The following is a 16,978-nucleotide window of genomic DNA, read 5'->3' as shown; positions in this document are numbered from 1 at the left end:
AAAAACATGAAAAGTAATTATGATTAGAATCTAATAATAGGTTTAAAAGATTAATCATTACACTTACAATTTTATTTTATTTTTATTTAAATATGACTAATATTAGCCTTTTCTTTTCCTTTTTCTTTAGCTTATTTTCCCCCCCACCTTTAAACACTTTTATCATTACAAATTTAGCTTCTTTCTTAAACTATGCAGCTTTTTTTTTACCTTATCAAATCCCTCTATTAAAAATTTAAATTAAATCTTCACTTTCCCTTTTAAACTTTCTTTTTTCTCTTTTGTAATGAATATATTTTTCACCAATTTATTAATAAACTTAATTCTTTCTAAAATCCTTGATGTTCTAAGTTTTTTTTTCTTTCTAATATTATTACTTTTATTGTGCAAAATTAACATTTTAATATCTTTTTGCCCGCTTTCAATTATATTATTTTAGTGAAAGGTCGAATTTGACCTTAAACAATGTGAATAATTTTATCTTTTATTTAAAAATGTCTCGCTACCTCTGTTGTTATCATTAACCTACAAGGATAAACTCGAGCTACTTCGATAACGATAAATATAAACAAAACCCTTTTTTAACATTATGAAATCCTAGGAGATTTGTTGGGGGGTGGGGTGGTATGGAGGGTTGAAGACTAGAGTGATATGAAAGGACTTTATTCATCTAAAATTTAATAGATTCATGGGGGTTACAAAAGAATTTAATGTTTCTTTCTTCTACCTACAATAAATTTATCCATACCAACATAAAAAAAAAATTGCTTATTGGCTATTGCTATTAAATTCTCAGTATATCAATTTTAACATATTAATAATGGAACAAAAATAATAATAGTTGCAAATGTAGAAATTTTTAAAAAATATTTAAGAGGGACCAGAAGTGTTATAATCAATTCATTTTTTAGTAGTAACTATTTTAGGGATAGAAGTTGGTGGGTCGATAGTAGTTTGGTTTTAATTTTGTAGGACCATTTCCACTATATCCTTTTAATTCTTTTTAGTCCACCCATTCACTTTTTATTTTCGAGGGGTCGTTTGGTAAGATGTATCAGAAAAAATAATATAGATATCAATAATGTTACGGTTTAATTACGTGTTTGATAGGATTCTTAGCTTATGATATAACAAATCATAATATTAGTAATATCAGAATTATTAATACATGAATAAACATGATTAAAGATAGAGCTGTCATTGAATGCATTAAATCAAACAATGAATAAGGAATAATATCAATATAACTCGTTTTAACATTTTAATTCACCCTATTCAATAGTCTTTTTATAACTCTACGTCTCTATCTAACGACTCTTGAGAGATAAAGTAGAAGAGTTCAAATTCTACGTGATTTGTTTTTTTTTTAAGTTAAGTATAAGGTGATTATAAGTCATTATTAAGAAATATTTTATAGCTAAATATTAAGTAGAAATTAATTTCAATTAAGTTAATGAGTTTTGAATCACAATTTTTTTTTGCTTAATAGAGTTTGGGATTATCTATACTAGAGTTTTATATATTCCTACCTAGACAGATAACTTCTTAGAAACTTAGAATTAAATGTATATGAATTATTATATCTTAATTAATTGTCTTATCAATCATCAATTCCAAGGTTACAAGAAACTGAATAAAATAGAAACTTATATGCAATTTATACCAAATTTAAATATAAATAATTCTACTTGGTCAAACTTTCATTAGCAATGTACTTGAATATAGTATATAGTTATTAAATCCCATATACTATAAAAAATAATCACAATTTTTTAAATTCATTTTTTAATTGATAGTAGTATCTCAGATGAACTGGCAGACAAATAATAAATTAAGGGCTAACAACATTTTTCATCCCTCAATTATCGATAAATTTTGATTTTATTATATATGATTAATCATATTTAGCTATAAATTACTTGATTTTTTTTAATCATTTTTTCTGCTTGTGAATATTTGCAAACTTCTTGAATTAGTACTTGTTATCTTCTCTACTTTCAATTATCATGTGTTATGGTTTATTGTTGCTGTTCCGTTCTCCATTATGATCAACATGATTGTTTCACTACTATAACTTTCTGTCCATACTTATTATTATTATTATTATTATTATTATTATTATTATTATTATTATTATTATTATTATTATGCTTTACTTTAGCCAAAAATCTATCGGAAACAAACTCTCCACCTTTATCAAATAGAGGTAAAATTGAGTACACACTAACCTTTCAAAACTCTACTTATGAGATCCTCGATATGCAAGTCATTGTTATTTATATATTTTTTAAAAAATCTAAATATAACACAATTTTCTACCTAAAGAATTAAAAATAAAGAAGAAATTAAAATTTATCAATAACTGAGGAATAAAAAATAATATCATGCCTTAAATTAAAGAAATATAAACTTCTTGACATTCTTCCTTCTCATAAGTTTCAAGTGTGCAAGAAAGAGAGAAAAAAAAAACAAAAAAATAATAAAACAAAAAAACAAAAAACAAAAACAAATTGCATTTAATACTTTACATGTGCTTGTCAGAGAAGTGAATTTATACTTCATTTTCCTCTGAAACTTCCCATTTAGAATAATTCCAAAAAATAAAAATAAAAACACTCTCTTCATTTTTCTCTTAGTTCCCAATTTTTTTATTTTCAAGAAAATGAGAGATTTTGCTTCTTGTTTTAGTGAAAATGCAATACAAACTACTTCTTGTTCTAATTATTCAAACACTTCTTGTTTTCCTCAAAATTCTTCAACTACTCCTTCAACACAAAACAATGTTACATGTTTGTACAATGTTATTTTATCCAATAAAAAACACTTGTTGATCATAGTTTCATGGTCCAAAACAAATGTGTCACAAACTTTGTACATACAATTTGGTGATAATCCTTCAAATTCCTTCAAAATTAGCGCGATTTCGAAGAAAAAAAAGGGGAAGAAATCAATTGAATTTGATTATGATTATGATGATCATAAAAAAGTTGAAGTTTTTTGGGATTTATGTGATGCTAGGTACAACAACATGTTTGGTCCAGAACCAATTGATAAGTACTATGTTGTTGTTACATTTGATTCTGAAATTGTACTAAGTCTTGGTGACATTGAAGAAAAAAAATTCAAGAATTATTGCAATTCAATGGCAAAATTTAGTTTAGTGTCAAGACAAGAACATTTTTCAGGCAACACAATTTATTCAACAAAGGCACAATTTTGTGAGAATGGGTCAAAACATGATATTTTGATAAGTTGTAGGGGTGAAAATGAAGGAAAAAATATTCATCAACAATATAATTATCCTGTTTTATCAATTTGTATTGATAAGAAGATGGTGATTAAAGTAAAGAGGTTACAATGGAATTTTAGGGGAAATCAAAGTATTTTCTTGGATGGTTTGTTTGTGGATCTTATGTGGGATGTTCATGATTGGTTCTTTAATTCAACAAACTCTGGTTGTGCTGTTTTTATGTTTAGGACAAGAAGTGGATTGGAGAGTAGTAGATTGTGGTTAGAAGATAAAGACAAGTTGACGCACAAGAATCAAGATAAAGTTGAGTTCTCATTCATGATCTATGCATGTAAGACCACATGATTTCTTCTGGTTTTTTTCTCATCTGGTGTTCGATACTCATTTTTGCGTTGTTGGTATCTGATTCTATTCTCTGGATTTGAACATGAGAAAGAACATGAGATTTCTAATTATGGAAAGAAGAATTCTATTCATCGCACTACAATTTTAAATAGTGTAAGAGCTCATAATTGAAAGGTGTTTAATTTCTTCTCTTTTATTATATTTAATTATTAGATAGTTTCTGTTTTTTTACCCTCTAAACCCAATTCTTTTTTTGGTTTAGATTTCTTATTTTAACTTATAGATTTGTTTGAATTTACATTAAATCTCTCATGAAAGAAAAAGAAAAAAAAATTGAAGAAGGGAGAAAGACTTATTCTTTTGATTGACCTAGTTAGAATGAATGTAACTTGAAGAATTTTTATTTTTTTCAAGTATGTAGTATAGTTTGAAGAGTTAATAGAGTTTTTGATCTTTCAATTATTGATAAATTTTAATATCTGACTAAGCATATTTAGCTTTTTGTTTTTAATCTTTGCTAAAAAAATATATATAATTTTTTAGAATTATTAACCGTTTCACCATTTAATTAATTCTAAAAATTTAAAACTACTTTGGGGGAATACTCCTTTTTCTTGAATTTATCAAAGTGGATGTGTTAGATAAAAAGAAGAAAAAAAGGAGAAAAGAAGGCATCTTATACCAATAGTATAAAATTTGAATGCAAGATTGTTGTTTAGTTTGTGCTTTTGGATTTTCCAATTGATTTGAAGTTGTGAGTGCTATTAGCTTTAAAAAGACAAGTAGGGCTTTTAGAATCTATTGATAATGATTTCCTTTAAGTTCGAACAAAATGTGAGGCGGAGTTAGGATTTTGTGATAATGAATTTCGATTTCTAGAAAAGGTAGATTATTCGATTTTGAATAAATATTAGATAATCTAGAATCTATTAACACAAATACATGATCGGATCCAAAATTTATGCTGAATAAATAAGCGAAATTATAGTCCGACCTTGGTGGGGAAAGGAAAGTTTTATTCATTGATCGTATATCGGGAAAATAATTTGATTGAAACAAACACCTATAGATGTTAGATGTTATTATGAGAGATTATAGTTCAAATTCTACTAAATTTATAAAATTATTGGATAGAGTAAATCAATACTCGTTCGATTAGTGTAGAAATTCGCGACTTGACACTTGTCACCATAAATTTTTAAGAAAACAGTTCAAGGATATATCAAGACTCTCATGGTTAGGGATGGAACTAGGGGTGCAAAGGTTCTTTTAATTTTTTTTATCGAAAAATTAAATTGTATATATAAGGCAAAACTATTATATATATAGTAATATTGAATTCCTTTAACTTTTTTAATTAATGTGCTTTTACTTCTCTATATTTTAATTCACTCGAGTGAAAATTTTGACTCTGTCATCACTCACAATTATCATAAGAAGTATGTTTTGAGAATACAATGACTAAGTAGGCTTTTGATGCAATGACAGAAATAGAACCCACTTAAACTTTGTTGTCCTCATTGACGATGGTTCAATTTCACTCGATTGCTAAAAATTCATAAACTTTAAAATTTGAATATGCTAAAATGGAACAACTTGAAAGAGTGTTGTTTTGGAAATACCATGACAATATTAAATTATGTGTAGATACACTAAAATTTAATATGAAAAAAGAAGAAGTGGTACTGTACGTAGCCAGCAGTAATAATAATGAAGGATCACAAGTTTTTGTAGTTTACTCTGAACAATACTGACTATAGTTTCACTGGCATATTAGTACACAACAACTCCTAGAGACAACCAACAAAACTCGTAGTAGAGTGGTAAGTACTCATTTATTCTTAATCAAGAGGTCTCGGGGTTCAAGTCTCTTTAGTATAACGTCACTTTTGTTAGAGAGCATTTTACCCCTGGAACTTTTCGGCGCAAATCCAAATTTAATCTAGTTTCAATGTGGATACCGAACACTGAGTAGAAAACAAACAAAAAAACTCCTAGAGACAAACGGGGGTGGGTGGACCATGTCTAAAAATGGGGCATTCTCTTCATTAAATTACAACTTGTAATTATATATATACATCAGACAGTCTGTTCTTGATAAGAAGAAAAGTACATGAAAATTGCATTTTTTTTTCATGAACCCTATATTCAAATTGGTACCCACTAGAATGATTGTTACATCTCAATTTTAAACAAGTCGAGATTGGCTATGTGACGTTCATGACAAATGACGTGCTGATGAGGGTGGGACAAAGAGAAGAACTGATAGGTTCTGAAGAAAAAGTGCATATGACACCTTAGATAAATTCTACGTCAAAATGAAATAGGAATTGAAGTGTTTTTTAAGGCAAGTTCACATGGTAAGTTTGTTCTTGGGCTCAATGATAATGTAGCCCAAGGGACAAATGAATCAGGTCATTTGAACTTTTCTCCCTATTTCATGTTGGTCTTAAATTTTTACCCCTCGTAGTAAATAACTTTTTTTTGTCGGACATAAATTTATATTTTCACATTACAATATTCCACAAGTAGTCATGCCTCATGCCCTTAAGGAACGTATGCCCCGCTAGACATAAGTCTGATTTTTATGGACAAAAATTAAAAATCAATCCATTTGAAGAACAAATCATGCAATTAAATGAATCCGCGAGAGTTATTGGCTTAGGCTATGACAACTTCTTTCATGTGTATTATTTAGATTTACCTCATCCCTTTTTAACATCTTCGTCGTATATTAGCAGATGATATATACATGGGTTCGCTGCATATTGCCACTAGAAACCAAACCATTGGCATTGAACTTGTAAATCGATTCATATAACTCACCATAGTGGCTTCTTTTGAACTTCGTCAGTGTCAGCTTGCTAACATTACTGCCTCAAATTCAAATAAATAAGGAAGATTGTGATTTGGTGACGATCTACGTAAAACTAATCAATTCATGATAAATTCAAATTGGTACTAAAAAATAGCCTCATATACTAATTAATATATACATATCAACTTTGATAAGTGAATGAACACATCAATTTATCAAAGTTGGTTGTGAATTGTTATTTCCATTTTATGCAATTCTTCTATTTTTCTTAAACACCTAATTAATAAATACTACTATCATACCAATATGGGCCACCAAGACAAATTTTATTGTGTGTCATCTTATCTTTATGTTGTTTCACCTTCAATACTGCTGGAATAATTGTCCCACTGCTGAAATTTTTTCATTTTCACACTATTTCAACATGTAGATGTTGTCTTAAAATACTACTCGACTTCTATATTTGGATGTTGCCTTTAATGATATTACACGATGCAAATTCAGATTAGTTGAATTTCTGAATTTTTACAATAATTTCAAATTAATCTGTATTAATAATAATGAGTTAATTGTTAAATATTATAAATATTTGATGAGTTTCTTAGTAAACATCCAACACATCTTTCTGAATATATATATATACACGAATGGAAACTTCAAAATAGATACCGAACACCAGATTTATAAGATAAACCTAACATATGGTTCAGATGGGTGTCAAGGTACTGGCGTTACAACAAAAATAACTTTTAGCGACAATTTATATACACATTAACAAAGAGTGTTAAAATCTTTACTGAAATTAGTTAAGTGTCATTAGATCCAATGTCACTAAAAGCTTTAGGGACATATACAAAGAATGCAAATAGCCGCTCAAAATATATATATTTAGCGACAGTTAAGCTATTATCGTTAATTAATTATCGCTAAAGATCATTTTTAATGTAGAGTGATTGATATTATCCTTCTCGGAACAAAACTTCTTATTTTCGAGGACATATATATTAAATTTGACCAATCATTAATTACCGAGTATTATTTATCCGTCTTTTCACAAATTTATTTCAAAATTTAATTATATATACCAAGTGGGAGTACTTTTGCATTATCAGTTTGATTTAAACATTGAATACAAATATTGTAAAATTTGTGTATAATTTATTCCATTCATATTGGACTTATATAAATTACACCGAATACATTAGTATTGTATATAAAAATTCACCCATATCCAAAACTAATAAAAAAAAGAAGAAACTATCAACTCCAATAAAGAGGAGAGGGAGAAGAAAAAGAAAAGATGAAATTAAATTCCTAATAGTAAAGACAGAAATAAAATAAGCTTGGTAATGAATCAAGAAATAATAATAACATCATTTGGTAGAGTTATTAATTATTTCTCTCTTGTACCGTATGCGGTTTGGCATCGATAACATAGGTGAAGTTAGAATTTAAATTTAGTACTTGAACGAGTTGGGTTAGGAATAATTTCAAGTATGGTCAATTTAGACGTGTTATTCATAATAGATCGTTATTTTAATTTAGGGGATTTTTATACAAATAGCCAGATAAATTTATTATATATTGATTATACAGATATTATACATATGTTGCCTATTTTTAATTTAATCAATTGAGTGGACAATTATTTTGGTTAATTTTTCTTATTTTGTGGCCTTATATTTAGAAGTTGGCCACTTTTTAGACCAATGGGTTGAATATTAATTTTGATCTAATTTTGAGAAATTGATTAACTTATAAATAAAAGGCAACAAAAGTAATTTAATTTTTTGTTGTGTAAATCAGTCAGTGTGTTATTTATATCAAATTGACTCATAGGGATGCTTTAGAAAGCCCAAATAGATTAATTGACAAAAATAGATAAAAGTTTCTCCCTATAATTCCATATACTACTATTTTTTAAGTTTGATTTTGTAATTAAACAACAAGAAAATGTTTTTTGTTAGGTCATGAATTACCACCAACAATCGAATTGGAATTTTTAGTTAAGGGAATCAAGAAGTAAATGTACGAAGAAACCAGGATGATTCAACATATATATATATATATATATATATATATATATATATAACTGTTTTTGACCTTGTATATACCAAAAGAGATTTAGATGAACCCTCTGCGCCCCTCTAGCTCCATATCTTTAACTAAGTACTCATCATTATTCCCACCAAATTTTGTTTCTTTTATTTTTCTACACATCGTTTAACGTGTTATGGTTGGTTAGTTACCGTTTTTATCAGGTTATCAATTTATTACTTCTTATAGAGATTTTACTTACAATCATGTTATTTGATTGGTAAATATATATTTGTATATTTTTTGTACTTCACTCAATCAAAGAACCAATTTAAACAAGAATATATTATCATCTTTTCACTGGTTTAAACTAATGCATCTTGTGTTATTTGTCTCAATAAATTCTCTAGTTTTCAACCTCTCAACAAGACAATTCTTCTATGATCACAAGACATGATATTGCATTTTGGTTGCCTCAAATTTTGGTCCCTACCACATGCACATTGTTGAGTACCATATTGGTTGGTTGGACAAATTCTCTGTCTTATGAGCAAGCTTTTAGATTGAGTTAGATCCGAGATAGTATTAGAGTAAGGCCCAAACAATTCTTGTTTCACCTGATATATGTTGGGCTCCATCTTATATTGTCCACACTCGAGATATCCAATTTTGGGTGTCCTAGCCTCCTAGGGTATTGAATCCCACCGTTGAGTCCCACACTGGAGGGTGGGAGGCAAATTTATCTCTTTATATGGTATTTGGACAAACCTCCCGTGAACTTTTGGCACATATATCTATAAAAAGAAAAGTGTGGATTCATATAACTTTAGGCAAACAATGACATAACTTTACAGCATGATGAAAAGCTTAAATTCAACAATGCATTCACCAAAAAGGGCTGTAAATCATATCCCTACTTGTTCCATAAGGTGTTCCAAGTAGTGAAGTTTAGCACATGCTCATACAAATTAAGTGGAAAATGCACCCCACCACTAGTAATTTTCATTGTGACTTATATTGAAACAAGAAGTATCTAGGAAATCTTCATCACACACTTTTTTAGCTAATGTCTAGTCTTGCACCTATGCCAAGTCCTCCAAAATAACTTTTCGGAGGATCTGACACAAATCTATTGACATTTTTAAAGAGTCTGAGCAAGATAGATCTCCATCACACTATTTAGCTATGTTGCACTGACTCTATATAAATGAATCCACACCTGTGTCGAATCCTCCAAAAATGTGCTTATTTTTGAGGGATTTGACGTGCACCTAGTGACATTTTTGGAGAGTCCGAGCAACATACTTTTTAGTACAACATAACAACATAATTTCATATAGTACAATGTACATCTTCAAAGTCTTCATGAAGAATTCTCATTCTTTGGCATAGCAAGTAAGTAAATACATCTTGATAGTTTTCATGACAATTTTTCACTCTCTCATAGCAAATAAGTTAAGTAAACACATCTTGTTTTTACACACGAGAGTGAAGAATTTAACTACATTAAAACCCCTTCAAGATGATCCAAAAGTACAATCAAGAAAAGCAAAGAGAAGAGCATAGTACCACTAGATCTCTTAATTGCACCAACAGAAACCTCCACCTCTGCATAAAAAACACAATGATTTGATGGTTAAAACAAAAGTGAAACTAACTTAACTACCTCCCACCCAAAAAAATAGCCGATAGATGTATAATATATGTATATTTAGTGTATAAAACATGTATATTAGCTAGGGACTATAAATATTTTTGGAGCTAAGTGGCTAAATGTGTAAACTTACTACATTCTGTTAAATGGCAAAGACATCTCAATCCAACTCCACAATTACCATGTGGTTTTCTACACTCATCACAAGGATTTGGTACATGATCAATATCCCAAGATATCCTTGTCCCTAACTCAAATTTCACATTATTCCCATCTTGATCATAAGTACTACTTTTATAAACTCTTCTATAATGTGAACATTTCATTTCTTTAGGATGGAATTCATTTCCCAAATCTTGAACATCATCAATCATCAAACAAGAAAAAGAAGGATGAGAAATAGTTAAAAGTTTGTTGTTGTAATCAATTGAAGAAATTTGGAAAAGGCCAAGAGAAGTTTTGAAGTATAAAGTGTTTGATCTACAAAGGACAAGGTCCTTCAAGAAAGATGAATTTTTTGAGTTTTGAGAAACAAATGGATCTTCAATCTTTATGTTTCCACAATAGATTTGTTTTGATTGTGATTCTTGAGAAATGGTTCTTGAAAAGGAAAAATTCATAAAAATGATCAAAAAGACTAGAAAATGAACTTTCTTGATCAAGATTTCCATGTTTTTTTGCTTACTTGATTCAAGATTTGATCTTTTTTACACTTCAAGAATGGTAATGAGAATATGCAAAAAAAAAAATATAGATGAAAGGTTGTAAAGAAGAGGAATCAAAGAATCAACTTTTTCAATTTGCAGGTTAAAAATTCTATCTTTTGTTACATATTATATTCTTTCAGCATCATTAAACTTTAGAATATAATATAATCACCTTTTTTTCTTATTTTAATCTAATAAAGTCCTCCATTTTGTTTTCAGATTAGGAACAGCACAAGGGAAAGAGAGTTTTGGAGCAACGGTAAAGTTATCTCTGTGTGACCTACAGTTCATGGTTTTCAAGACGTGGAATCAAGGTAAGATTGTCTACATTACATCCCGTTGGGGTGCTGGAGCAACAATAAAGTTGTGTTTGTGTAGTCTACTAATCACGGATTTCGAGCTATAAAATCAACTACTAATACTTGTGTCAGAGTAAATTATATCTACATCACATGAACCTTGTGTGAACGTGAGATTCTTCGTTCACCGGGCTATCATTTTCATTAGCAACAAATATAGCAGACACATAGGTTATGAAAAGTCAAAAGTTAGATTTGTTTTGTAGTTTAAGTTATCTTTTTGCTAATCAACATTAGCAACAAGACATTAGAAAAAGGACACAAGTTCATCAAATATTATTGCAAGACACTTCATAGAGATTGATACAACTAAATGTGTACAATGTACACATTCAAAACACATGAAACCTCAAATAGCCTTAAAGAACATCAAAGGCGGCACATTTATGTTGCTCGGAATCTTCAAGAAGAAGCTTTGACACAAACAGCAGGGAAATTCAGTACCAAAATCTTTTCAACTACATTGACAAAAACAGCCGAAAATTCGACTTCTTTCACAACACAAGCTTCATAATCTTCTTTGTTGTTGAATGTCATTATCATAGCATGAGTATAACCTTGTGTAACCATTTCATTGCTTTCAGTATCTTTTCCCCTGTCAAAATAGTTAAAAGAACCATAGTAGTTTTACCAATTATCACAAAAAAAACTATGTGACTATATATACATCAAGACGAACAGTAACAACTAAGCTTCAGTTCCAAACAAGTCGGGATCAACTAAAATGAACCTATAAGAAAAATGTTACTTAGTATTTAAGGACTATACCTAACATAAGACATTCACAGCATCAATTTCATTAGCAAGTTCTTTTACCAATTATTCACAAAAAAAATTGTGTGACTATACATCAAGACGAACAATGACAACTATACTTCTGTTCCAAATAAGTTGGGATCGGCTAAAATGAACCTATTAAGAAAAATGTTAACTTGACTTGACAAATATACATCAAGATAAACACTAACAACTACGCTTCAGTTCCAAACAAGTCGGAATCGGCTAAAAATTAACCTATAAGAAAAATGTTACTTGGTATTGAAGGACTTACCAAACAAAAGACTTGATAAGATCAATTTCATTAACAAGTTGTTCAATCTGTTTTAGAACATCTTCCTCTACAACATCTTGCTTAAACTTCACCAATAGCATATTTTTGAATTCATTAGCCATTTCTACTAGTAAAAAAAATATGCAAAATGTTTCACCAAAAGTCATCTATATATACGCATAATTTGGTGGTTAATGATTTATTGTCTCTCTACCTTTACAAGACAAGGTTAAGGTTGCGTATACACTACCCTCTCCATACCTCATCTACGGAATTACACTGAATATATAATTATGCTATTATAAAAATATATCAAGTTTCGAACCATGTCTCATTAAAATTTTTCGATTATAAAAAAAAAGTCACTTGCTTATATATACACATGTAGTAGCAGAAGTTGTTTTCCTCGAGCTGAGAACCCCCCCCCCCCCCCCCCGCCCCCCACCCCCAAACATATCTTGAACCTTCACCAAGCACAAATTATTGTTTTAATATTATCATTTTTAAAAAAATTAATTAAATAAACACTAATTCTTATTAATGTTCAAAAGTATTTTTCCGGGGTGCTAGGATATACCACACATGGAAAGCAAGGAATTGGAAGCAATTCAAAAAGGATAATTTTTTTATATATTAGGAGAGAGAGTTTCAACATGTCAGCTTATTGGCATTAGATAAAAGTTTAAGGGTATAATGGTATTTTTAAAGATTAGTTTTCTTATAAGGGGTTGTGTTTTACGCTTTATTCCTTAGACCACATCAACAGCTCCATAAAAGACCCATCATTTTCTGTTAAATTACAGATGATGCCATTTAATGTGATGGGACCCATTGAACTACACTACACTTATGGTCAGTCTGTGGTCCCTCAACTTTTTCCTTTTTTTTTTCTTTTTCTTTTAATAAAACACTTTAGGGCCATTGTCCATTGATGAGATTGGAATTGGTCCTAAATAGATTTTTTTTAAATGAAATATTATTAATTCAGATTGAAAATGTATATATTAAATAATATTTTTTAAAGTGTTATATTACATTAAAAAAGTTATGAATATTAAAGATTTAATTAATGGTCTTATATGATTTATAATATGTTAATTATAAATATTATATAGTAGAAATAATTATAAAATAATCAAAAAGTAAAATAAAGATTATGAATAGTAATTCTTCAATCCTCTCTATAAATGAAGAATAGAGAATGAAATAGAGAATGATTGGAGAGAACATTCTCGATTTACTCTTCAAATATAGAGTAAAATAAAGGTGGATCGTAAGATAATTTTATAGGTTTTTTGATTTCAAGATATTCAATAATTGACAAATATGATCTTTAAATTCAAATTATGAGTAAATATAAATAATATTCTTCTAAAAAAATAATATAAAATAAAATGAAAAATTCAATAGACTCCTTACGCTTCGGAGAGAATTTATTGTGATTGAAAAATCTTCCCCTACTATATTATATTTTTAGAAAATTGAGATTTAAAATTTAATTAAAATATCAATAAGTATATAGAATTTATAAAAATAAATTATGCATAACTTATCCTAATATCTTGTATATAAATTTTTATAATGTTAGGCCCGTGCTGACACGGGCTATTTTTTCTAGTTTAGATACATATATGAGTTTTTCATAGATTAAGGGTGTGTTTGGTATGAAGGAAAATGTTTTCTTGGAAAACAAGTGGATTTCCTACTTATTTTCTCATGTTTGGTTGGTGAGTAGAAAATATTTTTTAATGTTTACTTGGTGAATGAAAAATATTTTTCAGAAAATATCTTTTATTTTTGACTTGAGAGTAAAAAAAAACTCTTTAGAAAAATAATTTTTGATTCGAAAATTAACCTTGATAATTGATCTACGACCCGGCTCTAATAAATGTTCAAAAGTATTTTATTAAAAAATATTTTCTTAATATGAGCTATAGAATATTTAAAATGGACAGTTCAAGAAAGAATTGACAACTGTGATTTGGGGTGCTAGGATATACACCACACATGGAAAGGAAGGAATTGGAAGCAATTCAAAAAAATAATTTAGATACATACATAACTTTTACGTAGTTTAAGAAAAAAAATTATAATTACTTGAAACAATCTAGAAAAACAAGTAGGGGGAGTAAATAGTAAATATTTATATAATTACAAATTAATTCTTTTAAGTGTAAAATAAAAGGTTTAATTAAATTATTAAAAAGTAAATTAAAAAAGAAAAGTGTACTGAATAAAATTGGAGGAAAAGAGTATCTTTGTAGGCCAAACAGTTTATTCGACTTGACATTCACGTGTATTTGTCATTTCTTGTTCACCAGAAAAATTTATGTTTAATTAATCAATATCTGAAATTTATTAATAACGTATAATTTTGTTATGGAGCTAAAAAATTCTATATTTTTAAAATTTAAATTCAAAATCTTTAATTAAAAATTTATGAATCCCGACCATTTTGGAAGCAAAGATAATTTAAAGTTCACACATATACACCCTTGAACCTCAAAGCTTGTAGATATTCTTTGGTGACTTGATCGTGAAACTGGTGGTGTATATAACTTGACATTATTCAATATTGAGAAAAGGGTCAAAATGTCTTTTAATTATGTGAAAGGAACAAAAATATCCTCCGTTTATAGTTTGGCACAAAAAGGCCCTTACCGTCAATACTTTGGTTCAAAAATGTCCTTACAGTCAATACTTTAGTTCAGAAATACTCTATAATTACTAAATCGGTCAAAAATGCCCTTTCCTGAATAAATATATTATTTTTTTTCTTTATAAAATAATAGTGAAACTTTCTCTTGGGGGAGTATATGTATTAATTAAGTTTTTTCTTCACTCCCTTGGGGAAGTATATTTATTAATCAAAATTTCTAGTTAAGAGTATAGGGATTCAAACTATTCCATCACTTTCTCTTGGGGGAAGTATATGTATTAATTAAGTTTTTTTTTCCACTCCCGTAAGGGCATGGTTGAGTGGTTCAGAGGTGGATTATATCTCATGTGGAAAACCTAGATCAAATCCATCATTCGTATGCCAGTTGTGAGCTCATTACATGAGATTTGTCTAATACGATTTACATCTCTATGTAATTTCTGACCTATTGTATAATGAGTAGGTTATCACAACGTGCTCATCTGAAAGACAGAGATTTTTCCCAAAAAAAAGAAAGTTTTTATTTCATAGTGATACATTACATATGTCTTAAACCATCCACAATTTTGGAAGCAAAGATAAAAAGAAATGTTCACTTAACACACACTTAGAACATCAAACAACCATAATAAAACATTGAAACACACATAATACTATTCTTTTTTTTTTATGACAATTGATGATATTAAGTAGCTTTGACTGAAATAGCAGGGAAATCAAGTAGCACAGCCTTGTCAATCACAGTGGCAAAAGTGGTTGAAAATCCAGCATGATTTGGGTGACTAGTAAAGGTTTGATAGTCTTCTTTGCTATTGAAGGTCATTATAATAGCATGAGTGAAACCTTGTGTAAGCATCTCATGACTTTCAACATCTTTTCCCCTGCCACAAAAACCATGTAATGATCAAAAAAACAAATCTGAACTATCATTTGTTTCTGTTGCGAGTTTCACATTTCAACTACTATCAGTTGTTCCTTTTTCTACCTGAACTATCACTATTATGTATTGCAACACACCGCACGAGTTGAGTAGATGATGATAGTCCAAATAGGAATATGGAACAAATGATAGTTGGTATAGTCAGCTTCGGGGTGTGTTTTAATACATACATGATGATAGTTCAGATAGAAAAAAGAAATTTTTTGATAGTTAGGTGTAAAACACACCAAAAAGTGATAGATGAAGTGTGGTTTTATATTATTAACTCTAAAAAAAAATGTAGCTAGTACATTCATTATATCATAATCTATGCTAGGATTCTTTAATAATGTCGTGGATGCGTATAAGATCCTTCATAGGTAACACATTTTCAAATTATCCAATACGAGTACTACAACAATTTTTGAAAAGTCTGAGCAACATAGAATTCATAGCAACTAGACTTCCTGCCAATTGTGTACTTTTAAAACTCCTTTCGTCACAATTTTATGTGACATAGTTTCCTTTTTTTTATGTTTCAAAAAAATATCAAAATTTAAATAACAAATAACTATGACTTGTTTTAAATCACAAGTTCCAAAAGTTCGTTTCTTAAACTCTGTGACTCCGCCACACTCATATCGGATCTTTCAAGAAAAGACTACTTTTAGGGAATCCGATATGCACCTATCAACTTATTGCTGAAGAATCCGAACAACATAGATTTGACATAATATTAAAATAACTATGAGAAATATGTAATTCAAGTACTTACCAAACAAATGACTTGACAATATCCATTTCTTGGACAAGTTTTTCCAACCCTTTTAGAATATCCTCCACCACCACATCTCCTTTGAACTTAACCAAAACCAAATGCTTGAATTCATTAGCCATGTCTAGGTAGCAATTAGTAATTAACTAAATTATTACTAAACCAATGAAGCAAAATGGTTCACCAAAAGACACTTATTTATATACATAATATATCACACACCCACACAAAAATTTTGTGTCAATTTCAACAGTCTGTCATCACTATACACACAATTTTTGTACCATGAAGTCAAGTCTCTCCTTTAAAAGACAATATCTGCAAAACAATATATGGAAAAAGGTGCATCCTTTTGCTTTTCAAAAAAGAAGTAGGGTCACTCCGAACCATATTCTTCTTGGAAT

General features: G+C 29.0%; 5 protein-coding genes across 5 annotated transcripts in view; 2 read left to right on the top strand and 3 right to left on the bottom strand.

Annotated features, from left to right (window-relative positions):
- Positions 1-16,978, top strand: part of LOC125818164 (uncharacterized) — a 231,733-nt gene that overhangs the window by 170,314 nt on the left and 44,441 nt on the right. The gene's annotated exons all lie outside the window — the stretch shown is intronic.
- On the top strand, positions 2,663-3,607 carry LOC125818148 (uncharacterized). Its single transcript, XM_049497682.1, has one exon. It carries the CDS (start codon positions 2,663-2,665, stop codon positions 3,593-3,595), a length of 933 nt encoding a protein of 310 aa, XP_049353639.1. The 3' UTR covers positions 3,596-3,607.
- On the bottom strand, positions 9,761-10,822 carry LOC125818152 (uncharacterized). Its single transcript, XM_049497689.1, has 2 exons — positions 10,238-10,822; positions 9,761-10,058 (listed from the first exon to the last, which is right to left on the bottom strand). Exons 1-2 carry the CDS (start codon positions 10,773-10,775, stop codon positions 9,952-9,954), a joined length of 645 nt encoding a protein of 214 aa, XP_049353646.1. The 5' UTR covers positions 10,776-10,822; the 3' UTR covers positions 9,761-9,951.
- Positions 11,436-12,343, bottom strand: LOC125818162 (stress-response A/B barrel domain-containing protein At5g22580-like). The gene is made up of 2 exons (XM_049497698.1): positions 12,222-12,343; positions 11,436-11,765 (listed from the first exon to the last, which is right to left on the bottom strand). The coding sequence occupies exons 1-2, from the start codon at positions 12,341-12,343 to the stop codon at positions 11,573-11,575; spliced, it is 315 nt and encodes a 104-aa protein (XP_049353655.1). The 3' UTR covers positions 11,436-11,572.
- Positions 15,402-16,842, bottom strand: LOC125818161 (stress-response A/B barrel domain-containing protein At5g22580-like). Its single transcript, XM_049497697.1, has 2 exons — positions 16,575-16,842; positions 15,402-15,761 (listed from the first exon to the last, which is right to left on the bottom strand). Exons 1-2 carry the CDS (start codon positions 16,694-16,696, stop codon positions 15,566-15,568), a joined length of 318 nt encoding a protein of 105 aa, XP_049353654.1. The 5' UTR covers positions 16,697-16,842; the 3' UTR covers positions 15,402-15,565.

Source organism: Solanum verrucosum, unplaced genomic scaffold (genome assembly GCF_900185275.1).
Source record: "Solanum verrucosum unplaced genomic scaffold, falcon-dt-bn FXZP01000253.1, whole genome shotgun sequence".
Lineage (NCBI taxonomy): Eukaryota > Viridiplantae > Streptophyta > Magnoliopsida > Solanales > Solanaceae > Solanum > Solanum verrucosum.
Note: the sequence above shows the minus strand (reverse complement) of the source record. Positions and strands in the feature narration are given on the sequence as shown.

What these genes read in the sequence shown, in the direction of transcription:
- LOC125818148 (XM_049497682.1), top strand. Translation starts at nt 2,663, where the DNA reads ATGAGAGATTTTGCTTCTTGTTTTAGTGAAAATGCAATACAAACTACT.
- LOC125818162 (XM_049497698.1), bottom strand. Translation starts at nt 12,343, where the DNA reads ATGGCTAATGAATTCAAAAATATGCTATTGGTGAAGTTTAAGCAAGAT. An exon ending in CTTATCAAGTCTTTTGTTTG is followed by an intron (nt 11,766 to 12,221) that starts GTAAGTCCTTCA and finishes CTATTTTGACAG; the next exon opens with GGGAAAAGATACTGAAAGCA.
- LOC125818161 (XM_049497697.1), bottom strand. Translation starts at nt 16,696, where the DNA reads ATGGCTAATGAATTCAAGCATTTGGTTTTGGTTAAGTTCAAAGGAGAT. An exon ending in ATTGTCAAGTCATTTGTTTG is followed by an intron (nt 15,762 to 16,574) that starts GTAAGTACTTGA and finishes TTTTTGTGGCAG; the next exon opens with GGGAAAAGATGTTGAAAGTC.
- LOC125818152 (XM_049497689.1), bottom strand. Translation starts at nt 10,775, where the DNA reads ATGGAAATCTTGATCAAGAAAGTTCATTTTCTAGTCTTTTTGATCATT. An exon ending in TTGCCATTTAACAGAATGTA is followed by an intron (nt 10,059 to 10,237) that starts GTAAGTTTACAC and finishes TTTTTTATGCAG; the next exon opens with AGGTGGAGGTTTCTGTTGGT.